This window comes from Nasonia vitripennis (assembly GCF_009193385.2).
Source record: "Nasonia vitripennis strain AsymCx chromosome 3 unlocalized genomic scaffold, Nvit_psr_1.1 chr3_random0010, whole genome shotgun sequence".
NCBI lineage: Eukaryota > Metazoa > Arthropoda > Insecta > Hymenoptera > Pteromalidae > Nasonia > Nasonia vitripennis.
This window is the reverse complement of record NW_022279630.1, coordinates 583,694-610,638: the sequence shown is the minus strand read 5'-3', so window position 1 is coordinate 610,638 and position 26,945 is coordinate 583,694. Positions and strand designations below refer to the sequence as shown.

General features: G+C 38.6%; 1 protein-coding gene across 1 annotated transcript in view; it reads left to right on the top strand.

Moving 5' to 3' along the window:
* The window catches only part of LOC116416870 (probable kinetochore protein NUF2), a 439,111-nt gene that overhangs the window by 184,476 nt on the left and 227,690 nt on the right, over positions 1–26,945 (top strand). Inside the window, exon 3 of the mRNA XM_031927120.2 lies at positions 18,154–18,285. Coding sequence (XP_031782980.1) covers positions 18,154–18,285 — 132 coding nt within the window. The remainder of the gene's footprint in view (positions 1–18,153; positions 18,286–26,945) is intronic.

Below are 26,945 nucleotides of genomic sequence, written 5' to 3'. Positions count from 1 at the left end.
AGGTGAGAAATCACCAGGGATTCTCATGGGCTTGCCGATAACTAAGTCAGCTGGGCTAGCATCTGGCCTAGCAGCTCGTATTCGTTGAGGCGACTTAGAACTATGTCAAGGTATTTTTAATGTTCGTCCTCAGATGTGGAGGCGATGAGAATGTCGTCTAAGTAGACAAAGACAAAGTCAAGATCTCCAAGCGCTGATTTGATGTAGCGGTGGTAAGTCCGAGAAGCGTTGCGAAATCCGAACGTCATCACTAGGAACTCGTAGAGTCCGAATGAAGTGATGATCGCCGTCTTGGGTACGTCTTCAGGAGCTACCGGTATCTGGTGATAGGCCTGGCGTAAGTCTAGCGCTGTGAACATTTTTTTTGCCGTGGCAAAAGGTCATGCAATCGTGCATGTGAGGTATGGAGTAGCGATCTGGGATCGTGACCAGATTTAGTTTGCAGTAGTCGCCGCATGAACGCCATTCCTCATTTTTTTTAGGTACCATGTGTAATGGGCTGTCCCAAGAGCTGTCTGAATGGTGGCAGATGCCCTGCTCGCACCATTTGCAAAACTCTTTCTTGGCTGCCTTGAGTTTGGCAGGCGAAAAAGGACGAGCTCTTTGCGAGGTACTCCTCGTTTTTTTGTCAATCGGAATTGATCAGGACCAAAAACTTGAGGGTATTTGTTTACTATTTGAACGTATTTATGGCTCGGTGCCACGAAAGATATCTGCACAGGTTGCACTGACTTGGTAAAGCTAGGTGCGTGTGCGAATTGATTGCTATCTACTAGTCTCTTGAGCTTGAGATCTGACAGTAAATGGTAATGCTTTAGGAGATCGACTCCTATGATCGAGTGTGGAACATCTGCGATCGTGAGATTCCAAGCAAGCTTGTAAGGTAAGCCTACGTCTAATTCGAGACATTTGAGCCGTGATGTCAATGGTCGAGCCGTTGACAGCATAGAGTTGAAAATCGGCTGCCTTGCCTTGCCAGTTAGCTGGTTTGGGAATCATCGAGAAGTCTGCCCCAGTATCTATTAGGAACACTGCATTTGAGATTAAATCTCTCGAGTGGAGACGTGCGGCAAAATGTGACCAGCTGTGAGTCTCCGTTACAGCAGGATTATTTAGTTTCCCTGATTTGTAGGATTCTTAGGGTTCTTCACCCTGTAGTCCAGACCAGGAGCGCGCTTCCAGGTGCAGGGAAGTTGGCAGTTCTTTGCCTCTGTACCGTATTTGCGGTGGAAGAAGCAGAGACTTTTGTTGTCAGAAAAGCGTGACCGAACTCACACTTTTATTTTAAGATCAGCTATATATATGACGATGGAAATGGTAAAAAAACGGCCATGATTGATAGGCATATACGTAGCTGATTGTAAAATTAAAATGTTAATCCAAATTTTTAAAACAAAAGTAGAAGAAAAGAGCTTCAATTGGAGCCCCGAGTGGGTAAAATTGACTGATCGGATCGAAAGTTATAACAATTTAAACAAAAAAAGACAAAAAATCGCTGATTTTAGTAAAAAGTCTTGCTCTCTATGATTTTGTACTATTTTCAAGCCTAGACAACTTTTGACCTAGGCGACCATTTTTAACCCACCACCCCTGAAAATGAAGCTCTTTTCAGATGCCCCGATCCTAGTAGAACGTAGATTTTTGGATTACGCTTTCAGACACTGTGTGGGTGAATTTTAATCGTGATTAGTTTTTTCTCAATGTTGAATCCCCATAAGAGAACTTCAACTGCGCCGAAAAAAGTTTGGCAAGCGATCAGAGATGCACGCGGGAATTTTCTCACTCTAGGTGACCCAAAGAACCAAAAAAAGTTGGTCTGGTAAGCGTGTCCTCAATTTGAAATTTGCAACTTCCAACACCCAAGTTGTGTACTGTCGGTCGTGGATTTGCACATATGCGTTGTTAGTTGTTCAATGAAATTAGATTCCTGGATAAAGGATGAGTGCGGAGGGCGATACACAACCCCTACGAAGATGGGCGATACTCCCTTAGCTGAACAGATACTTAGGTTTACCTGGCTTGCCCGACCATTCGCCGTCAGATGACGAGATAACGCTGGCTGTCAATGAATGATGTATGTAGAGGGCCACACCTCTACCATTTCTGTTTCTGTCCCGTCTGTGCAGTATGTAATCATCTAGTGAAGGGATGTATGTTATCTTGTCGCTTAGCCAGGTCTCAGTCACAGCTATTACGTGAAAGGGGGCACGAGTGGACAAGAAGAGCCTAACCATCTCAATGTGACCTGTAAGGGAATTCGCATTGAAGTAACAGACTTTTATACCCTCAGACAGAGACGCTTTAGAAGCAGATATGGATGAATTAGATCATTTAGATGGTGGTTTTGGTGGGATGATAAGAGTGTGTTCTAGTGTGCGATGTCCGTGTTGGCTATTGGCGGCGTACGGGCTAAAGAAGCCTCAAGTTCTGCATCAGTAGAGATGATGGTGGCCTGTTCGCTGTCTTCGCCAGTGTGGAATTAGATCCTTCCGTCCCGGAGTGGCCTTCCCTTTTCTTCTTTGCCTCCAGCCTGGCCTTGATGCGCAGCTTGTGGATGTCTAGAGGAAGCAGCTCATTGATGTTAATAAGTCCCTGATAGTTTGGGCAGAGAGCTCTCGCTTCCTCCAGTAGGGCAGCATCCAGTTCAGTAGTGTCAAGCTTGCGTTTCCTGGCTTTGGCCACGATGATGGAGCGGGCCAGCGCACTGGAAGAGAGTGACAGATAAAGGTGGGAATCTGCTGTCACCTTGCGCGTTGGTGGTAGTCGCATCAAGTTTTATGGTCCTGACGGATGCCAATGCTGCTGTTCTGCTGCTCTACGGGGCTCCTTGACGACAGCTCTTGATATTGTGCCTACAGTTTAGAGATGGAGGACTCGACATTGTTTAGTCGAATCTTGAGCGCAGGCAGGTCTTCAAGGGATTTCAGGCGATTTTTGAGAGGGCCAAGCCTTTTCGCAATTCGAGAGACCCTTTCAGACACGGCGTTTTGTGCCTGAAGGGCCCCATTCTAGATTTTCCAGATGTCATCCAGCGCTGCGAAAATATCCTTCAGGGACGTCTCGATAGACGTCGTCTGTGTCCTCGCAGGCGATTGAGTCCTGGAGCCAGCGAGCGATGCGGGTGCCGATTTGTTCTTTTTCGGCACAACCGTTTTAAGCGTGCCCTTGGCAGATGTATTTGCTGCTGCTGCCGCTGATTTTGCCCTCGTCTGCACGGACTTGGGCGTGCCGGTGGCGTACTCATCCGCACAAGCAGCACAGGCAAGTGTGGCAACATTTCTCACCATTGTAGATCTGCATGCGATACATATGGTGTGGAATTGTTGGTCACACAGCTCGCAACTCTTCATTTTTCTTCTTGTAGTTTTTCTGCAGTGAGCACACATGACGAGCGATTCAGCGTTCTTCTCACCATTTCCGCTCATTTTTAATGATGTTGAGTCTCCGTCGACAACTTACTGGCAGTCCATAACGTAGAGAATGTTGTAGGATAGTAGTGAGTGGTAAGTTATTGACAGGGCCAGAGACTTGATACTCTCGAAGCCAGATGGAGTGCTAATCGAGAAGGTGAGATATGATTCAAGCTATTTTTCTTCTTGTTTTGTTTTTATAGAAATTTATTTAATTATATTAGTTCTATTTTCCCTATAGGATTTATTTATGTTATTTTCCTTTTGAAAATTATGTATAGAGGGTTAGCGCACCCTTGATTCGAAGCTTTTATTATAACTATGTATTATTATTGTATTATTATGTCTAAGGCTATCAAGGTCCCCGAGACCTTAGCCCTTCAATAAACAATCTATCTATCTATCTATCTCGCTCTCTCTCTCTCTCTCTCTCTCTCTCTCTCTCTCTCTCTCTCTCTCTCTCTCTCTCTCTCTCTCTCTGAGTAACAACTCAACTCAGACAGCTCTACTAAAGCTGACAGAAGACATAAAGACATGGATTGACAGTGACAAACAGTTGCTGATCATCTTACTGCTTTTTGACTTTAGCAAGGCGTTTGACACGATATCCCCTTCAAATCTACTCCGTAAGCTGATTGGGATGGGATTCTCTAGAGCTTCTCTTTTCTCTTGTCCTGTAGGTCAAGTCATTCATTACAGGACGTAACCAGCGAGTGGTTACTAAAACAAACGGAGAATCAGATTGGCTAACTACCAACCTTGGCGTCCCATAGGGCTCTATTCTGGGACCTCTCCTGTCCAGCTTTTACATTAATGATCTCGGAGACGTACCGACAGACTTTGAGAGATCAGTGAGACCGGGGGAACTGTCGACGAATAGTGTTGCGCATTTGCTATACGCGAACGATCTGCAAAACTACACTCAATGCACGAGAGACAATCTTCGTGACGGCATGGATCATCTGTCGGCTGTGGCGAGAGCTGTGTCGGAGTGGGCCTCAGATAATGCTTTGCATCTTAATACTGGCAAGACTAAAGCGATAATTTTTGGGTCGAAATATAACATAAATCAACTGCAGGGGTTGAATTTGCCTGGTGTTGAGGTGCAGGATGGCATCTTTGTCCCATTTGTCGACACAGTTACTAACCTTAGTGTGGTCATGGACTCCAAACACGATTGCAGAGATTGCAGAATGCATGTGCGTGCTACATTTGTGGTGCCGGGAGGCGTGAGCTTATTACTCCTTATAGGAACAAACTGGGCTAGTTGGATACTAAGGAAAGAAGGGCATATTTTGCAGCAGTACTAGTATAAAGCACTACCGTACCACGCGGTCCTTTTTAAAAAAAAACAGTACAGGATTTCCAGTAGGGTGTCCAGGAATATTTCGGTTTCGCGGTTGCGTACTGATACGGGACTGCATTCGTTTGCAGTGTATGGTGTGTGTCTATGGAACTCCCTTCCGCAGGATGTGCGAACTTTGCCTTCGCTGGCCGGATTTAAGCGAGCTTTGCGACAATTGCGATCTTATTTATTGTCGACTGTGATTTTAATTGTAATGACGTAATTAAATAAGTGTAATAAAACGTGATATTAATATTATAATAAGAAATGATAAGCATGCAAAGTACTGCTGCGTTAATCAGCTATTCTAATGCTAATCGGACGGTACAAACTGTAATACTGTGCATAATACTATGTATATTTTGTTTTTTCAACCACGAAAATAAAAATTATTTCTATTTCTATTTCTATTTCTCTTTCCCCCGCGCGCACAGTACACAAACAGCGTTATTAAAATTGACCAACGACATACGCGTGTCAATTGGCACAAAGAAGGTGACGCTTATGCTGCTGTTTGACTTCAGCAAGGCCTTTGACACCATCTCACCTTCTAAATTACTATCTAAACTGAGACAGCTGGGGTTCTCTAGGGCAGCTCTCCTGTGGATTAAATCATATTTACAAGGGCGATCTCAGATGGCTATTTCGAATAAAAACGGAAACTCAGAGTGGCTGGAATCCAATCTGGGAGTTCCACAGGGTCCTGTCCTGGGACCCCTGCTATTCAGTCTCTATGTCAATGATCTGCAAACCATACTTGACGGTACCACAATTAAACATTTTCTCAACTCCGTCAAAATCAAGTCCACATTTTTCGAGTCCATAAAGAACGTTAATAATATTTAATCATGGAACTTGCCTGGGGTTTTGTTTCCGGACGGAGTGATCGTCTCATTCGATCAGACAGTCATAAGCCTCGGTGTTGTATTGGATAGCAAACTTACTTGGAAACCGCAGGTGGATGCTATCACGAAAAAAGTCAACAAAGCCCTGTACAGCCTGCGGTTTATCAGGGGCTACACTACCGAGGCCCTCCGCAGAAGGCTGGTCGAGACACTGATACAACTACACATTGATAACTGTACTGTGACCATCCTGGACGCGTCGAACGAACAACGTAACACATCAGTCCCTACCGGAGGCGTCTTGAATGGCTTCGCATCAATTCGAGAAGGCTCTACTTTGAGGCTATTTTACTATACAGAGTAACTCGGTCGTATAACTCGAGCATATGTGCAATGTAGATAGGTCTATGACCAACCTTGATCTGTACCACTTAGAGAAAGTCTATTGTGATATTTAACTATGATAGTTGCTATGGTATCTTACCTTATCTATATTTTAATTATGTGATTTTTTATTGTGATACTTGCGTTGGTATTTTACCTTAGTTTTATTAATATGTGACAATCAATACTTTTCTGCGTCGTTGTTAATATACATACATATGCTATTATTTATTAGTTTGCTTCTTATTATTGTTATACAAACTTATGCACTTATGTTATACAACACAGTTGCACATTTGTGATATTTGTAAAATTGTTCTCGTTTCACCAACTTTCGAGTTGGGGATGATGACTCATTGACAAGTGCAGCTGACCTTGCAGACTGTTTCTTTGTCGCGCAGTTTCAAGTTTATCATCATTGCCGCCGCCGCCGTCGTCGTTGGTATCGCTGGCGTCGCTATCTGCGTTGTTAGCATTCTACGAACTCTTCACCTCGGACTCACGGCGTTTTCTTACAGTAAGAAATAAAATTTGTTATGTTTACACATTTATGTCACCTGACTCACTCTACATTTCAGAAGCTGGACTGTCAAGGATCGAAAATTCATCGAGAAAATCATCGTCATCTCCGGATTCTCGTAAGTATTACACTTGTCATTGTAATGCGAATTTTATTTTTCCAACATTATATGGAACGTCTAATACTTTAGTTTCAGAGATACGTAGCCGTACCAATAGCGCAAGTAGCAGCAGTAGTAATACTAGTAATACCAGTAGTCATACACTAAAAAAGAAACACAGCCATTTCTGCTGTAGAACACGGCAGTTTTAGCGAGTGTCGCAACAGTAGCGACTTTTCAGTAAAAACAGCGAGTGACTAATGGTTTTCTAGCGCGTTTTCTAACTGGGATTCACAACTGCAGTTACGAGAACAGTCAGAGCAGTGCGTTTTTTTGCGACTTCTATAGGGCTTGAACACGACCAGCTTAACCTATAAGCTTATTGCTTAGTTTATATATGAACGAAAAGCAATTCGCTTGTATAAGCCTTATGAGCTCTCACTTTCATTGCTTGCTGCTTTACTGAGACTGTCTTAAAGCCATGCGTAAATATAATTATAAAATTTCGAGTGATTTGATAAATACATGGTTAAAAAATAATCTCGAGTAGTGCGAGAAACTCGAGTAACTCAAAAGATTCGAGTAACCCGAAAAATTCGAATAACTCGGAAAATTCAAGTAGCTCGGAAAATTCGAGTAGCTTGAAAAATTCGAGTAGTTCGAAATATTCGAGTAACTTGACTCGACCCGGTACTCGACTCGAGCTCGTCGTATGTCGCCGCCTTTCTGTAGTGTGACAGAAATGTATGTCGTCACCTCTCTGTAGTGTGACAGAGGTACTTAAAAAATGCAACGACTGTTTAAGATTATTTTCTGGCGATAATTGTTGAGCAAATCATATGAAAAAAGGAACGTACAATAGAAACAGTAGTGTGTGTAGCAAAGTGAAATTCTGTCAAAATTGTTGTAAAATAATTCAAATAAACCGGAAAGATCCGCACGAGTATGGTATATCATTTTGCATAACGTGCATGTCACGGGTACCCATTAGACACCTATGTCATGTACAGCCGATCAAGAGTTTGAATTCTACAAATCTAGTCCTATTTTTGTTTTACGATTTTGAAACGCAGCAATCGCTACCTGTGCTAGGGGATAAAGAGAAAAAGGTGCATGTTCCAAATTTGTGTGTTGTACAACAGGTCTACACATATTGCATAGAAATTGAATACATTATAATAAGGTGTGAAAAATGTGGTATTCGCGAAGATGTGTTTGATGACGAACCAGTGAAACAATTCGTCGAGCTTGCAATAGCTCCAAGGGAACAATTTCAACAAGTTATATGCATAGCACACAATGCACAAGGATTTGACGCACAAGAGAAAACTGCTTTATCCACGAGATGCGTTTTTTGGTGGTTACACTGGAAACACGGTCGAAGAGTTTGATTGCTAAGAACAGGAGAAAATCAAGTATGTTAATGTTTGTTCTCTGTATCCGTTCATTTGCAAACATGGCAAGTATCCCATGGATCATTCAAAAAATTTTTGTTGGTGAAGAGGATTGTTGACAGCTGATAGGTATCAACAACGACATTTCACAAGTAAATGGATTAATTTCGTGCGATATATTACCATCACAAAATCTATATAACCCATTAATGCACGTAAAAATGCACGGTAAATTAATATTTCCATTATGTCGAACGTGTTGTGAACAGTTGACTCAAGATGACTGTCCTCATGAGGATGTGGAAGAGCGCGTATTGCGGGGGACGTGAGTATCGGAGGAGGTGAAAGCGGCTGTTACATTGGGCTACGTTGTCAAGTTTGTGCATAAAATTTGGCAGTACAAGATGACATTGTGACGAGACATGAATCTCGCACATGTAAACACGTTTGAAGGCGGCCGCAATAGACGCGGCATGTGCAGCGAGCATGCGCCCGTGACGAACGAAAGGCAAATCCGCACGACGCGGGTTGAGCGCGCGTGCGCGCAACATTCGCAAGGCTAGTCCACACGAGCGCGGAGCGCGGCAGCTGGCGAGCAACTCAGCGGCGACGCACGCGGCGTGCCGTGAACACACCTATCCACATCCGCGCCGCGAGTCTTCATAAGGCGGACCGCGCAGCGGAACTGGCAGTTCTACTCGAGCTCCAATCCGTGCGCACACATTACTACAAGGAAAGCGAGAGATAGACGCACGCTGACGAAATCGTCTCGTGAGCCCACGTGACGATTTAGTAGACGAACTGAAACTCGAAACTCCGAATTGCCATCGTGAGCACACGACGCAACCCAAAACATCCGAACGACATCGAGCCTCGTCTACGTGAGCGCACGTGGACGACTCCCGGTGCCACCGTAAAATCCTAACCTACATCCCGACACATTGCTGCCTCCTTCTGCCACTGTGAGCTCACATCAGCTTGAATAAACATGATATATTTTTCAATGCGGGACTACGATTGGTAGCCAAACTCTGTCTTAATATTCTGTGGGAAAAGTTTGGTCAACGCAAGAACTTGACAAGAACACTTGTAAAAAATCGAGAGACATTGATAAATTTACTTACCAGTGCAGAGGTGGAGGTTAATGGTATTTTACCTGTTAATGACGATACGCCCTTCATCAATTGGTGCTACAGAGATAAGGCTCTGACATCCTCAGTAGCGTCATCAATTACAAACGTTGTCCTGGCTGCATTTACAATGGCACAAGCACGACTCAAACTATTTGACTATCTGCATGCTTTGGATCCTCGAGTTCTCTACTACGACACTGATTCGGTATTTTATGTTTGTAAAGGTGAAAACGGCGAGTACGAGCTACCGATCAGCACATCACTGGGTAGTCTGATGGATGAGCTAGTCGACAAGGGTCCTGGAACCTATATAACGACCTTTTTGTCAGGCGGTCCAAAGTTTTATGCGTACAAGTGTAGAAATCAAAATGGCCAAGAGGAGTGTGTGTGTAAAGTAAAAGGTATTCGATTGAACTATGCAAATAGTCAGCTAGTCAATTTTTATTCAATTCGAGAGATGATCACTTCTTCAAATTTGGAAATAGTAATGAATAATACCGCTATACGTAGAACGGTATCTCCTGATGCAATAACCCAGGAAGAGACAAAGACATGCAAACCCGTATATAACAAAAGAAGATTTGTAGCGCTCGACAAAAGTTACCGATATGGGTATAAGATGGGTATGTAGCGAAAGTCAAAGCACAGATGGCGTTATAAGACATGCTTCTCATTGGACGCTCCTGGTGGTGTTATCATCATGAAACTGATTGGTCGTTTGCCACACCAATAATGTAACCTGATTGGCTGTTTGAAGTAATGCTGACTTCACCTCTCTGAAAAACGCCGGTGACAGTAGTGGATGTGGCGGCGGGGATAGCAGTAGCGATGGAGGTGGGAAGATCTGGAAAGAGTATATAAGGTGTCCGGCGAGCGCAAAAAAGTTATCTGAGGACTAGTCACTGGTTCTCGAGAACGAGAGACATTAACAACGATAACTACAAGTTTCTTCTTCAATAAATAAAAGTATGTATATTTATAATTGTTATTAGTGTTGTGTAATCTACTATTATTATAATTAATACCGTTGTTATATTTTCCAGATAAATTTAGAGGCTCTCAACAAGATTGCTAGTGGGGGATACCTACCCACCAAGAAAGTCGCCGAAATGGAGGTTGACCATCATCGTATTGTGCTGTCGTTTCAAGAGGTTAAGACCCGTTTCGGTTCAAAAATCATCGGCATTCTCGACGAGTTCCAAATTTTTCTCCCGTCAAGATTATCTGTTGCACTGCTTAAAGACGAGAAGCTCTTTAATAGTCTGGCTGAACAAACTACAATTATTTTTAACTTATAAAGAAAAAAATGCAATTAAATTTACAACAATTTGAGAATGATTGTAAAGAGAACACGACAAAAATAAATACGAAAAAAAAGTGTTGTGTATTTCGACCTTAGTTTAATTCCTGAACCCATAGATGGCGTTGCTTTTCATGTAAGCTGATCGGTCCATTTGATTATCCTGTATTATTCGCATTCTATAAGGTGTTTGTTGGGAGAAAAATAGTAGTAGTAGTAGTAGAAGTAGAAGTGCTGTGATTGATAGTCGTCAGTAGCAATTATGGACACACGATGGAAACATCCATTTACCTCTATGCTGTGCGGCCCCACAGGTTGTGGTAAAACGGTCATCTGTCAAAAAGTTTCTCAAGGATCTCGATCGTCTGTGCGATACAACAATCGAGCGTGTGATTATCTACTATGCAGAGTGGCAGCCAAGCTACAAGGAGCAATAGAGCAGAAAAGTGGAATTTTGCGAGGGTTTGCCACAGACTAGTAACTGGGCTGCTGATTCTAGACCTAAACTTGTTATCATTGATGATATGATACGTGAATCGTTATCCAGTGGTAGTATAGTCGATATATTCTCTAAAGCGTCCCATCATCACTCGCTCTCGGTGATATTCATCACGCAGAACGTCTTCTATCGGGTAAAGAACAACGCAACATATCTCTGAACGCTCAATACATTGTGATTTTCAGGAATTCGCGCGACAGATCTCAGATACTACATTTATCGCGTCAGTTGTGTCCGGAGGATCCACGATTCTTGCAAGAAGCCTACTGGGACACCACCTCGAGACCCTACGGTTATCTTCTGCTGGATTTGAAGCAAAATACACCGGACAACTGCAGATTTCGCACCTGTATATTTCCAGACGATGAGGTGCACTACGTCTATGTGTCACGCAATAAAAAGATAAAAGGTGGTGATACATTGAACCTTGTACCAATCGCCTCCCTGTGTTGGGTTCGGCTAAGAAGCGACATCCTTTTACTCGCAAGGATGCTGTCATTCTGAAGGCGCTTTTCTATTTAAATAATAATCAGCGAAAGGATCTCTTGCAGACGGCTGATTCAAAACTGGTGCGTCATAAATGTGATAATTGATAACGTTCCACTGGAGAAGTCTCACAAGTCACGTTTACGCAGGTACGCAAAAACTTTGCGAAAACTAGCCGAAACTTGTGTGAGTCTATCAAAAAAGAAAAAAATTATTGTACAGCGTAGTGTTTTCTCGCCTGCATTATTAGCACTGATTATCGGCACGCTGTTGGCTAGTATCATTTGTAAGTAGATAATATGGAACACGCCAAAAAGATGGTTCTTGTACCTCACGAGAACGTTGAACGTCTCCAGAGTGTGTTAGCAAGTGGTGTGTGCGATAATAATATTAGGTCTATACTAAAGACAGTTCAGAGACTGGGTAACGTAATGACGGGTTGGATGCTAAAATGAGCAATATACTGAATTCGTCTACTTGCAAATGTAAGCGAGTAAAATAGAGTCAATATCGATCGGTACTACAACGCTTCTTCAATTCAAAGATGTTGATAGCTATGCTAAGGTCATGAAAAAGGAGGAGAAGGATAAAGAGCAGCAACAGATAAAGAAAAAGAATGACAACGACTTCGACGAAGGCGCTGGTGACAATTACAATAACGATGACAATGATATACAGCGCATTGAAGAAGAGGATCGGATCGATGCGAGTATCATAGAGAGTGTACCTCTAAAGTACAAACGTAAAGCCGGCCATGTATTGCGTAAATTACGAGTAAGTGTTAATATCACTTGGGATGCAAACGTTGGTGTGACAATAGGTAGTGTGCGTATACACCGCGCCAACATGATTGATCTGATAAATAAAAAATGTCCACCATTATTTGGACATACGCTATTCGTCGTCGCTCTCCGTGAATCATTTATATCGCGCGAATTCATCGGTAATGAGATGAAGAATATGATGGCTGGTACATCACCTGGGAATTCTACACTAGTGCCACTAGGTGGTGCTAGCGGTGTTATTCCACGACGGGTTTTGACACCAGAGGGCATCAATCATCTATTTAGAACACCAGCACCTCTTCGTGCTGAGAGTGGTGGTCGCGCAAATAGCAGTGCTATTGACAGTAGCGAAGCAGACGAAAGGAGTAGTGGTACGGTAGCAGCGCGAGCACTCAAGCGAAAAATGAAACAGTCGCCGGTCAAGCGAGTGCGAAAAAAAGTAGCAGTATCCACTTCTGAAGTTACAACATGGCGACGTTTCAGCGGGTGATTCAGCCCGAGCAAGAGACCAAAATCACAGAAGACGAAGAATAAGAGCAAGAACGAGCAAGTGTAAAAAATAGTGCACTAGATGAATTGATCGATCTACTATGGTTTGAAATGCACGTGCCCGGATACAGATTATGTGGTCCAGGTACAAAACTAGCGGAACGTGAATATTAATCTTGGAACGAGTGAAAGAACTCAGAGTGAGTTCCGACAAAAGGAAAGGGTTGAGTGAGTGAAGGGTTCTTTTTAATTAACACACACGATTTCGCGGTACACAAAAAGCACTTGCTTTGGCGTAAAAACCCTCACGGTTTAGAGGGAAAAGCCTCAGCAAGTGTAAGCTTTATTGAAAATAAGGGAAGGGAAACTATACAAATAAAAGAAAGAGAACAGTGACTCTAAAAGAGAAAAAACTCAAGTGAAAGAACGCACGCAAACGCAAAGACGCGAGGTACCTTTTCCGCACGCAGAGAGAGCTCTCTTACCGCAAAGACGAACGCAAAAACCGCCGCTGAAGAGGGCGTTGAGCAGGCCTCGTCGTAGTCCGCCGCTACTTCCGTCCTGGTCCTGGAGGTCTGGAAGCCGGGCCTGGGGAGCGAAAGGATGGTCCGCAACCGTGCACCAAGCGCGCCCCGACGTCTCGGGGAGCCAGACGCTTGGCACGAGGGCAACAAGGGGTGTTGCCGCTGTTCGCTCGCCCCGAAGGAGTCACGTACAACACGTGGACACCTTCGCCAACAAACCTTAAGACTATCGCCTCGAGGCACACTCACACACTCGCACAAATACACACACGCGAACGACGCGATCGCGAATTTTCCGCTAAACACTACCAATACGGCGCAGAACGAGGTGAACAGTGATAGCTCTGAGAAGAACAAGTCACTGGCTCACCGTCAGAAGACAAAAAAATCGAAAAGCGTAAGGAAGCCAAACGTGCGAAGCGCTAGGCAGTCCGAACAGGAATCCGCGCGCGCGGGCCCTTCGCACGCTCGCAAGCGGGGCCGGCGACGCGCAACTCGACGCATGCGCGCGCGCTCTCAACGTCGCAACGGAGAGCGAGCAGCGGCGCGAAAATCAAAAAGCCTAAATTTACACCGACACTACTTGAACGAATAAAACGAACTGAACAGAACGTTTTGAACGTGGTGAAGTCGGCATCAATCCGTTGAATGAGGCATGTTGTCAGCATGATTTAGTCTAAGCTGAATACGCATTTTCGCGAATGCTTGCAAATAAGGAGAAAAAAAGAATGACAAGAAAATAAAGAAGAAATATATTAGCAAAGTTGAAGCATCGTTGAAAACAGTTAAAGAGCATAAAAAACAAAAATTAAAAAAAGAAAAAAGGTGCACAATGAGTAGTGAGATGAGGGGGAAAAAAATTTGAGAACATTTATTACGCACCTCCACACTTAGCAGCGTACGCCAGTGATAAAAAACTTTTTCAAACTACACGCTAAAAGAAAAATTTCATCGTGAAAGAGTTGTGGAGTGGCTCGAGAGTGAAGATGCGTTTAATCTACATTGACGCGTTAGACGGCGATTTGCACAACGTAGTTACAATGTGCGAAATTTAGATAATGTGTGGGATGCTGATCTGATGGATTTAAGATCTCTCAAAACTTACAATGGCGGCTATAGTTACATTCTGACGGCGATCGACGTCGTCAGTAAATTTAGTTGGTTGGAGTTGATCAAGGAAAATCCTTCGAAGAACGTCGCTGAGGCTTTCTCACGTGTGTTGTCGAGAAGCAATGGGCGTCAACCAATATGCCTCCAGACAGATAAGGGCAAAGAATTCATTGGTCGTGAGACACAGCAAGTTGCGCGACAACGACATTGTTCACAGAGTGGCACGCAGCCCGGATACAAATCAGCTATTGCAGAGAGACTGATACGAACTGTCAAGAAGCGAATTTGGCGATATTTTACCCACAAAAATACACGGAAATACATCAATGTGTTGCAGAACATAATAGCGGCGTACAACCGACAGTAAGCACTCGGTGACAAAGATGACACCGGCATCTGTGACTGTGTACAACTGTTTACAGCGTCTTTACGATAAGAATGAGCATGAGGTGATGAGACCTAAATTCAAAGTCGGTGAGTTGGTTCGCGTCAGTCAGGCAAGATCTGTCTTTGACAAAGGTAACGAGAGAGGCTGGACACTGGAGCTATTTAAAGTCGCACGGATTTCTCTGACACGGCAGCCACCTGTCTATCATTTGCAAGATCTGTCGGGTGAAGACATAGACGGTTGTTTTTACGCTGAGAAATTGAGCATAGTTCGAAAGGATTTGGAAGGTGCATCTTTTGAAATAAAAAATATTTTGCGCAGCAGAGGTAAGGGTCGTTCGAAGGAGTATTACGTCAGCTGGAACGGTTATCAAAAAAAGTTCAATTCCTGGACCAAGGCTAGCCAACTTTCGCAAATATGGAAGATCAATTTTACATTATTTTGCCTAGCAACAGCAGCATGAATTATTTCTCGGAGAACACTACAACGCATTATATTACACAGTTGCCGCAGCAGATCAAATTACAAGGTTCATGGTTGGTCGCGCTCACTGAAGTTCAAATACCTCTGACATTCCAACACGTGCCATCTAAAAAAGAGGAGAGAAAAATTTCCCTAAAACAAATACCACCCACAAGACGAGATGAATGAGACGAGAGAGAAAAATTTTACAATCACTGATTTATTGATTCGTCCGGGAAATTATACAAATATTCTCACTCTGGTTGAGGAAATAAATAATTTAGAATGCATCCGTGATGCACACAGATGTCGTTACTCTCTACTGTGCATATAAACGCCGTGCATGTGACTTCTACAGTCAGTCTCTTTCTCTGATTTTGGACAATCCAGCAATGTCATATACGCTTCACTTAATCATGGATGTGATCATTGACATGCAGTTCTTCAAGGGCGGCAAACATCGGAATGTGTCAAAAGAGGTTGCCGTTGTGGCCGTTGATGGGAACTTTAGTAGTCATTAAATACTGACATAGCGCTTGATCATCTGAGTAAAGATACACGAAACGAGAACGATTGGCTGACCCAATATCATCATGGTCTGGATTACTTTGATGGCAAGGTGTCGTTTAAATCAGTGAACAAAATTTTAAGAGAACTTTAAAAAAGTGTGCGAAAAATATATGTTAGAGGTAATGATAAATGGATATTGTTACGCAAAATAATACCTCGTCGAATTTTTAATCTTGAGTGTGATCAGGAATGTCCGTCTTTCGCTAAATTATCGTCTGATATATACTGTATGCATCACGCTGTTAAAACTTGTCATAGTAATTATCGATGCGCTTTGAATAACGCTTACAGGTTAAAATCGTGGCTGTCTGTGCGTGCTTCCAAAAAAGCCGAAATTCGGAACACTTTAAGCGATCTATGCAATGGACAGTCTTCAGATACTAAAGAATCTATCGAAAATTAGCTCGCATACTATCGGTGATTTTCCAGCCGATCAGATACCGAGAGTGTGGACGAAACCGACAGCGTCTGTTGTAAATACGGATGATCATACGTGATCGGCTATGCATTGAGTCACCGTATATGCGAACGAATCTTGTAACGCTTTTTACTTAGATAGTTTAGGATTATCCCCATTTATTCCCGATTATATTAATCGATTGAGAAAAAATTGTAAACATTTTCGCTGGAATAATATTCGGCTACAGAGCGTTCTTCCGATGTTTGCAGGCAATATTGCATCATGTTTTTGCATAACATGAGTAATGGTCTGGGATTCAAGAAATTTCTCGAAAATTTTTCAGAAAATCTGCAAAAAAATGATGACGTGCTAAGACGATATGTCTGCTGTAAACAAACAAAAAAAAAAAAAAAAGGCGATGACGATGATTTCATTGGAAATGGCGGTTGCATTGCCAGGTGCATACAAAGCTGTAGATTTAAGATGTCGTTATTGTAACCTGAGGAGATAATGATACCGTATCTATCTCACACGTGGCTGATTCTACTACCACCACAGTCACTACTACCACAATCCTTATCCCCACCATATTTTCCCATCTTTAGACTTCGTGCTAAGAGTCAGAGTTAGTCGTTCGAAGGTGGCGGTGGTGATCGTGAAAGACTTACACAATGGCGTACCAGGAGGAAAACAAACTTCGTCTAATTCAACTCCTAAGCATTCTGCAAACTTTGAACAAGTCGTACACAACGGAAATCATTGTCAGCCTGGAATAAAGCAACTTGTAAGACGAGTACTACAGACCAGCTGTGCGACTATTAGGCGATGACTCGAAAGGAATTACTTTTACCCACGATCAGTGGTTGCAATTCACAAAGTGTTTCAACGACTTTTTCATGTATCTTTGCGACCACAGTAGCAGCAGCAGCGATGACGGGTCAATAATCGTCTAGAATATCTTAAGTTTGTAGCGGGTAGTGTAAGTTGTGTTGCTAGAGAGACTATAGAATACATTAAGAGTGTTAATCCAGACAATATACCAGTAAGACAATTTGGTATTTATACGATAACTCTTGTAAAAGCAATTATTAATCTTATTGATGATAAATGGTGTCACAACAACTGGGCAGACCCGTGCGATGTGAAAGATCAAATTCGGCTCAGTCGTAATGATATTGTTGATATATTTTACCAACTTGTATCTCATCATCTCCATAGATTTGTCGATATATTAAATGAAATAGGTGATTAATTATGTCTGTTTTCTTTTATTAATTTTACTACTATACTTGTTGTAAATTTATTGCTATCTTTTCTTGCCCATTCCCATAGTAGAAAATATCTAGTTATATTACATTGTTCATAGAAACATTCGTAAAAAAAAATAAGTAAATAAATAGAGAGATAAATTGGCGAGAGGGAACGGGGAGGTGGAAAGAAGGCGGTGACTTCTCCCCACTACCGTATGACGTCAATTGGAGAGAGGGAACGGGGAGGGGAAAGAAGCGCCTTCCCCCACTATCACATGACGTCACTCCTCGCTGTGGCACCAGACATCTATCACACCACCACCTCTGCGCAGGTGGTGGGCGTATTGTTTATCTTGTCCATAGCGAGGGGTATTCTACTAACGTGAGTTTTTGCAGACGTTGAGAATATTCTTTGCCGCATCGCGAGATTGCGATCTCGTTGCCTAGTGATGACTTTCTGTTGAGAAAGTCTACCTCGTTACGACAGTCAGGATTAAATAACAACCGAGTGAGCGTCAGGGATCAGGGTTATATTATCATTGCTGGTTATATATTAACATATTTTATATATATTGTTATTTTCGAATATTTTATTCCTCTAAAATATGCTCTACAAATAAATATAATAGATAACATAATATACATATATGTCTAAGCGAAACGAGCGTTTTCTGGTAGTCAATTAATTGACACTGTATTCATGTACGAATTCTGTTTTCTTGTTTTTAAAACCTTTACTGTGATACAATAATGTTTTAGATTCAAGAAATAAAAAGCAAACTAAGATTGCGAGATTCAGAAATCACTCAACTTCAAGAAGAAATTGATTACTTGCGGGAACAAGCTGTAAGACAAAATGCAGTACTTTGCAGTTTTAAAAAACAGATACAGGTATATTGTTTCAATTATGATTAAACTGTTAATAATGAAATACAGAACAAAAATTGTACTGACTTTTGACGTGAAACTTTTAATGGCGCGTTTAGTGGGTAAGTACGTGTTAAGATGCGTGATGCGAAAACTTTGAGGAGCCTGGTAACATGAGAATTTCTTTGAATATTTCAGTATTTTTCGCAAATCATTTTTTCATGTAAGATTGCTATATACAGGGTGGGCCATTTTAATCAAACCAGTCTAATAACTCCTAAATTAAGCCATCAACAGAAAAATTGTTCAGATGAAAGTTGTCCAGGATCAAGGGGGACATCTTTTTGTGCAATTAGTTTTGACCTTGAACTCAAATTTCAAGGTCATTTGAAGGTCAAATTTTTTTTTTTTAATAGGAACCCCTATTTTTGATAGCAGATTCGGAAAGAACAGGAAATTTTACGCCCGAAACGGTATTTCAAAATTTTTTTCATGACCTTCACAAGGTCATTTCAAGGTCAAATGTTAAGAAATACTATTTAATCGCATTTTCTGATAGAATAATCGTAGTTAATGTACTTTTATGATGAATATTCAAACCCAATGTGACAATGACCATGAAAATATTTACTTTTTTTTATCGGCTAATTTTCACTTTTAAGGGGTAAAAACCTCCCCTAAAGTTAACCCCCAAAAAGCGTTTTTTTTAAATATCTCGGCTTAAAATTAATATTTTTCAATGAAACAAATTGGAGGTTATTTCTTACAAAAAGAGCAAGTATTTCATGGTGATTTGAAGAGTAAGGGTAGCATCCCCTATTGTTTAGGGGTTGAAAACATATATTTTTTGGCATAATTTTATAATAAAAATGTTTAAACCGACTAAAAAAAATTGGAAAAAATGTTTAAACATCCTTAATAACAAAATTTAGTTGACGTCTTTCGGTGTTTTCATAAATATTACCCCTAAGGGGGTAAACCACCCCTAACACAAAATAACTGTAAATATGTAATTCAATACATAATATTTCGTAGAAAGTTTGTATATAGAGGTTTTCGAGGTCGCTGATTACAAATCGGTATCAGATTTTGAAAATTCAAAATGGCGGATCCAATATGGCGGACGGAAATATCGAAAAAAAATTTTATATAATAAAAAAGTTTTAAATGACTAAAAAATTTGGAAAAAATTTGTAAACATCTATAATAAACAAATTAAGTTTTTCGGTTTTTTCATAGATACTTCCCCTTAGGGGGGTAAACCACCCCTAACACAAAATAACTATAAGTATACTTCAATCCATAATATTTTGTAGAAGGTTTGTATATAGAGGTTTTCGAGGTCGCTGATTACAAATCGGTATCAGATTTTGAAAATTCAAAATGGCGGATCCAATATGGCGGACGGAAATATCGAAAAAAAATTTTATATAATAAAAAAGTTTTAAACGACTAAAAAATTTGGAAAAAATTTGTAAACATCTATAATAAACAAATTAAGTTTTTCGGTTTTTTCATAGATACTTCCCCTTAGGGGGGTAAACCACCCCTAACACAAAATAACTATAAGTATACTTCAATCCATAATATTTTGTAGAAGGTTTGTATATAGAGGTTTTCGAGGTCGCTGATTACAAATCTGTTATCAGATTTTGAAAATTCAAAATGGCGGATCCAATATGGTGGACGGAAATATCGAAAAAAAATTTTAACTTTCAAAAAAACTTGTTTACAAATGTGTGATCTTTGTAGCCTGTACATGTGAACTAAAGAGCCTTAAACCCTAAACCCCTAAAGAACAAATAGGCTAAATGGTTGTGCATTTTAACCAAACGACTCCAAACCCCTAACCTCCAGACAAGCCGAAGGCCTATGCTTTACCGTAGACACGAGTATAGACATATTACCGATATTTTATTCTATCATTTTGTATGTAACAAATAACGTCTCGTTTTATGTTTCAATCAAAGATTATTTATTTTTCTGCTTTTATAAATTAGCATAATTTCAAAAGTAATTTCATAAATTATAAAGTATTTCATAAATTGCATAATTATATAATTTTATAAATTCAAAAAGTCCACACTTTTTTGCAAATGAAAAAACATAGGTTAATAAAATTAGTTTATCAAACTCTTTTGCGTTTTGTAATAAAATTTAATGTTGTCAAACTTGGGAGTTTTTCATTGTTACAATTATTTCGTAAGCCAAACGTTTTTTAGATGAATTCTCGAAGTAATGATTATTGTATCTATAGTAAAATATTTACAGTCTGGAATTCCATAATAATACTATTTGATACGATTTAATGAATTTATCAAAAAATCTAAATTTAATAATAAATATTATTCTAATTATTATTATTATTTTTCATTATCATTGCTATTATCAGTATTACTGTTATTATTGCTATTGCAATTATGCTTATTCTTCTTCTTCTTCTTATTATTATTATATTACTATGATAATTTTTGTTATTGGTAAAAATACATAAAAGAATATTAATACTCGAACTTCATTTGCAATTAAAGAACGCGTTGTTATTGAAAGGGAATTTTATATGCATTCATTAGTTTAATGAATGTTATCGTACATTCAATGATAATTCCACAGATAAATGTCTTTCACTCATAAAAGTTGTTGACAATATGTGCGAATCAGTATGTTCTTTTTTTAGATTGTTTTCATCGAGTGTTTACCTCAGCTGCCTGTGTTATTTTTTAGGCAGTGAGTGAGTTTTGTGGGTATTCTAGTTCGATGCTGGCAAGTACGAATAGTACGTCTTTTTGTTTGTCAGTGGTATCATACAGTTGTAGAAAATTTTCTTTAGTGATTTTATATAGATTTACATTATTCCATTTCAAAGTGAATAAAAGTTGAATAAAACCAAAAATAGAGTTTTCCGAACATCACAAAGTGGAACGAGAATTCTTCTCCAATGCATAAATTAATGATTTGATTCAATTTACATTCACTCGTTTTATTCTGGTAGAAATGTAGCAGTCGTGCCTTACATGCAAAAACACAGCTTGTATAAATTTTACCGCTTGTTTTCATTTTAGATTGAAAAATGAAAATTAATCCGTTAAACGTTCTAAACTTATTATTAGCATACTTTCAAGCGTTAAACATACCAGATAGTGTCACGAATTATCACGAAACAGAGTTGGCCGAAAAAATAAAAGAAATTTTAATAGATGCAACACATGATTTCAACGATGTAGAAATGATTACTGATGACTCTTTGGATTTTCAAGAAGAGTATAAAGACCATAATGTGGAAATAATTGAAGATGACGTGCAACATCATTTTCCTGATCCGGATATAGCACCAACAAATCAATGTACAGCAGATAATGAAGAACTAGATTTTGAATACAAAAAAAGAGCTGTAGAATTTTGGAGAAGTAGCAAAACGAAGCAAAATTTAAGTCTCAAAACAGTGCAAAACAGATTCAAAAAAGTATCATCTATTAGTCAGCTACGTCGTTGGGCTCATTCAATTAATAAAGGTGGCACGTATAGAGAAAAAGTAGCACAAATTTGTCAGTATACCCTGGATAATTTTCAAGCAGCTCTCGACAGTGGTTCAATTATCCATGATGAAGATATAATTCGATGGGCCTTACAAGCTAAAAAAGAAATTGGTTTTGATGATATTAGATTCAAAGCTTCTAAACATTGGTTACTCAAATTTAAGCAAGCACACCGAATAGTTTCTAGGAAAATAAATAAGTTCATAACAAGAAAAACACTAGAACGTAGTGCAGAACTTACGGCTAAAGCTGAAGCATTTATCGATGACGTTAAATCGTGTATACCAAGGATTGGACTCGAAAATTTGTATAATACAGATCAGAGCGGATTTCAGCTAGAAATGCATTCTGGAAGAACATTAGCAGTAGAAGGAGAAAAGCAAGTGCAATGTCTGGTACAGTCAATTTCAGCAACAACGCATAGTTATACTATACAGCCACTAATATCAGCTACTGGACAACTGTTGTCGCCGCTATTTCTTGTTTTGAAGGAACCAAGTGGCAAGTTTGGCCCTATTGTAGAACAAAACATATTTAGACCAGAAAACGTGTACGTGGAAGCATCCAAATCTGGAAAATTAACAACAAGTAAGGGAACTAATAACAATTTTTACATTGTAATATCGTTGATCAGTTAATTAGTAAGTCGTTTAATTGCAGATCACTTCAAAATCTGGTTGGAAAAAATATTTTATCCCTATGTAGGCCATCACTCAATACTATTACTTGATTCTTGGAGTGGTCATTGTGACAAAGTTATAGAAGAAACAATGCCACAAAATGAAATTATTAACATAAAAAAAATTCCAACTGGAACCACAGGAAAAATACAACCACTTGATGTCTATGGATTCCGTATTTGGAAAAACTTTGTCCGAACATTTTCTGATAATGTAATGTTAATGGATCATGATATGAATTTACATGTGAGAAATAATATAATTAAACTTCAATCATTGGTTCACAACCAACTGTCTTCACCGAGATATATAGATTTATTTAAATATTCCTGGTATAAAAGCGGTTACGTCAATGAAAAACCAGATAAATTTGATAATCCTATAGATTTCAGTTTTGGAAAGTCTTGTGCAACACATTGTGAAATAGAAGGGTGCACAAACATTGCAATTGTACGATGTGGTTGGTGCAAAAAAGCATTGTGCTTTAAACACTTTTATGAGAACTACCATTATTGTAAAAACATCGTAAAATAATATATTTTATGCTCAATACAAAAAATGCACTATGGCAAAAGATAAAAGATTGTAGATTATTATTATACTCTAATATTATAAACAAAAATACATTATAAGTTGAATTTACAATAAAGGAATTTCAATAACATTCTGATAACAATTTCTACGGAAATTATAAAACTGCTTCACACACAGAATTTTCTTGTTTACAAATTTAGGAATTTGAGGTGGTTTGGTTAAAAAGCACAACCATTTAGCCTATTTGTTCTTTAGGGGTTTAGGGTTTAAGGCTCTTTAGTTCACATGTACAGGCTACAAAGATAACACATTTATAACAAGTTTTTGTGAAAGTTAAAATTTTTTTTCGACATTTTCGTCTACCACATTGTTTCCGCCATTTTGAATTTTCAAAATCTGATATCAGATTTGCAAAGAGCGATCTCGAAAACCCTTATATACAAACCTTCTACAAAATATTATGGATTGAAGTATACTTATAGTTATTTTGTGTTAGGGGTGGTTTACCCCCTAAAGGGTAGTATCTATGAAAAAATCGAAAAACTTAATTTGTTTATTATAGATGTTTACAAATTTTTTCCAAATTTTTTAGTCGTTTAAAACTTTTTTATTATATAAAATTTTTTTTCGATATTTCCGTCCGCCATATTGGATCCGCCATTTTGAATTTTCAAAATCTGATACCGATTTGTAATCAGCGACCTCGAAAACCTCTATATACAAACTTTCTACGAAATATTATGTATTGAATTACATATTTACAGTTATTTTGTGTTAGGGGTGGTTTACCCCCTTAGGGGTAATATTTATGAAAACACCGAAAGACGTCAACTAAATTTTGTTATTAAGGATGTTTAAACATTTTTTCCAATTTTTTTTAGTCGGTTTAAACATTTTTATTATAAAATTATGCCAAAAAATATATGTTTTCAACCCCTAAACAATAGGGGATGCTACCCTTACTCTTCAAATCACCATGAAATACTTGCTCTTTTTGTAAGAAATAACCTCCAATTTGTTTCATTGAAAAATATTAATTTTAAGCCGAGATATTTAAAAACAAATGCTTTTTGGGGGTTAACTTTAGGGGAGGTTTTTACCCCTTAAAAGTGAAAATTAGCCGATAAAAAAAATACGTGTCTCTTATTTTTTTATGTTCTACAACATATATTAAAATCATCAAAATCGGTGAGTTCGGGTTGGGTACCTTTCCTTGTAAGATGAAATCACTGATTGTTCTAATACACATCACCCTCGAATTATTTCTACACCTAGACACCAAAAACCACGGTGCGAACTACCTAGACGTCGTTATCGGCCACCATGTACCTCTAGACACCTTCCTCGAATGATTTTTACACCTAGACACAAAAAACCACGGAGTGCGCCACCTAGACCTTGTCATCGGCTACCCTGGCAAGCTAGTTACTGTTACAGCTCCGGAATGCAGAGTATGCACTGGCAACCTCTTAATTCAAAATATCGTAATATATTATTATATTTTCTTGAGAAGGCAATTCTCATCTCTATATAGCTTTACGGCCAACTTCACGGTCATAACACTTCTTGCGGCTAACTTAACGGTCCTTTCACATTTCGGGCTGAAGAAGAAAAACGTAATTTTAGCATTTGTGGATTATACACTCACATATTATAAAAATAAGCAGCCTTTTCACTAATATTTTTGTTGGAAATCATAGTTTAGCTCAGAAAACATACTAATAAACCAAAAAATCTTACGAACAGTAACAATAAGCATTTTTTTCAGTATCATGAAAAACCCGAACACCAAAATAGAAGTAAATAGTGTCACGGGCGCCGCGGCTTCGTCTGCTTCTCAAACTCGCTTTCGTGGCGCTACCGCGCCACTTGATAAAATGTAAAAAAAAGTTAACAAATCTGAAAATGTAAGAAAGTGTACAAAAACGTAGGTGAAAAAAGGTCCAAATTCCAACAAAAAGGTACAGTTTCTTACATTTTCTTACATTTCTTTACGTTTTATTACAATTTATTACAATTCATTACATTTTTTTTCCAGTAGGGTAAGTCTCTAGGCCTTAACCCATTAAAGCCCATGCTAAGACTGGTTGAGATAACGACAAACAAACTGCTATCCTTTGCATAAGTGAAAAATAAAATATACGTATTTGTTCTTATGTCATTTGCAATTGTTTATAACAAATTATTTAAACAAATTACAAAAAAATGCATAATTTTCAAAATCTGAATGCGGGAATCGATTCTGGAGGTAAAATCGAGACGAAAACCTATATAACACTTTTTTGTCAGAGTTCAATTTGTTAGTGTAATGTAGGAATAAACAATTGCATGTTGGGGAGAAAAAGTGACCATGTCAAGTCCCAAGCAAAATCTATCTGGAATAGCAAAAAACAAACTATGCCATCCTTTGCATAGCTGAAAAATAAAATATACGTATTTTTTCTTATGTCATTTGCAATTGTTTATAACAAATTATTTAAACAAATTACAAAAAAATTCATAATGTTCAAAATCTGAATGCGGAAATCGATTCTGGGGGCAATATTGAGACGAAAACCCATATAACACTTTTCTGTCAGAGGCCAATTAGTTATTGTAATGTAGGAAGAAACATTCGGCCTCCTGAGAGTGTTTCAAAAAATCATATAGAATGAAGCTAATTATTGTATTTATCCATCAATATTCACATGAATTATTGTAAATATGTTGACAATATATTGTAAATATGGTGACAAAAAAGTGTTATATAGGTTTTCGTCTCAATATTACCCCCAGAATCGATTTCCGCATTCAGATTTTGAAAATTATGAATTTTTTTGTAATTTGTTTAAATAATTAGTTATAAACAATTGCAAATAACATAAGAAAATATACGTATATTTTATTTTTCAGCTATGCAAAGGATGGCACAGTTTGTTTTTTGCTATTCCAGATAGATTTTGCTTGGGACTTGACATGGTCACTTTTTCTCCCCAACATGCAATTGTTTATTCCTACATTACACTAACAAATTGAACTCTGACATAAAAGTGTAATATAGGTTTTCGTCTCGATTTTACCTCCAGAATCGATTCCCGCATTCAGATTTTGAAAATTATGCATTTTTTTGTAATTTGTTTAAATAATTTGTTATAAACAATTGCAAATGACATAAGAAAAAATACGTATATTTTATTTTTCACTTATGCAAAGGATAGCACAGTTTGTTTGTCGCTATCTCAACCAGTCTTAGCATGGGCTTTAATGGGTTAATATGATTAATTGAAAATTTAATGTTTAAGTAGTTATTAAAACGGAAGTTTTTTAATATGCATGGCGGCTTGAAGTATCAAGATCTAACCAGCGGGCATTTAAGTACATCAATTTACTCATCATGAATCTATTTTTATTTTGAATCATTGTCTCTCTCATTAATCTGTATTATGATTTTGGAAAAAATAAAAGGGGTTATATGTTATGTATTAAAGTTTATATGCATTTATACATCTATATGTATTTTTATATTTTGTGCCGCCATATTGATTAAGTGAGCTCTCAATTGTTTAAATGTATCATTAATAAAACCGAATTTACAAAACAATATCACTTGAAAAATATTGGAGTAAAAATCGTAACTCATGTACTTTTGGTGTAAGATTTAACCTCTAGTTTTCGAAAAAATATTGACAAAAAATAAATCGAATACAGCTAATAAGCAGCTACAAGTAAAGATTTTTTAAGTATAAAAAATTTTTGATATGATTTATGCCTTCTTTCTTTAATTTACTTGGTCTGTAAAATGCAAAGTTTCCATAGCTAGGAAACAAATCTTTATTTTTTAATAATTGAGTTTTTTTTCAGGAAATAATTAGTGAAATAACTTGATATTTACGCGGTAAGCACCATTTATAACAATCATGATTTCGTAAAACTTATGTAGTGATCGAGTTATAAC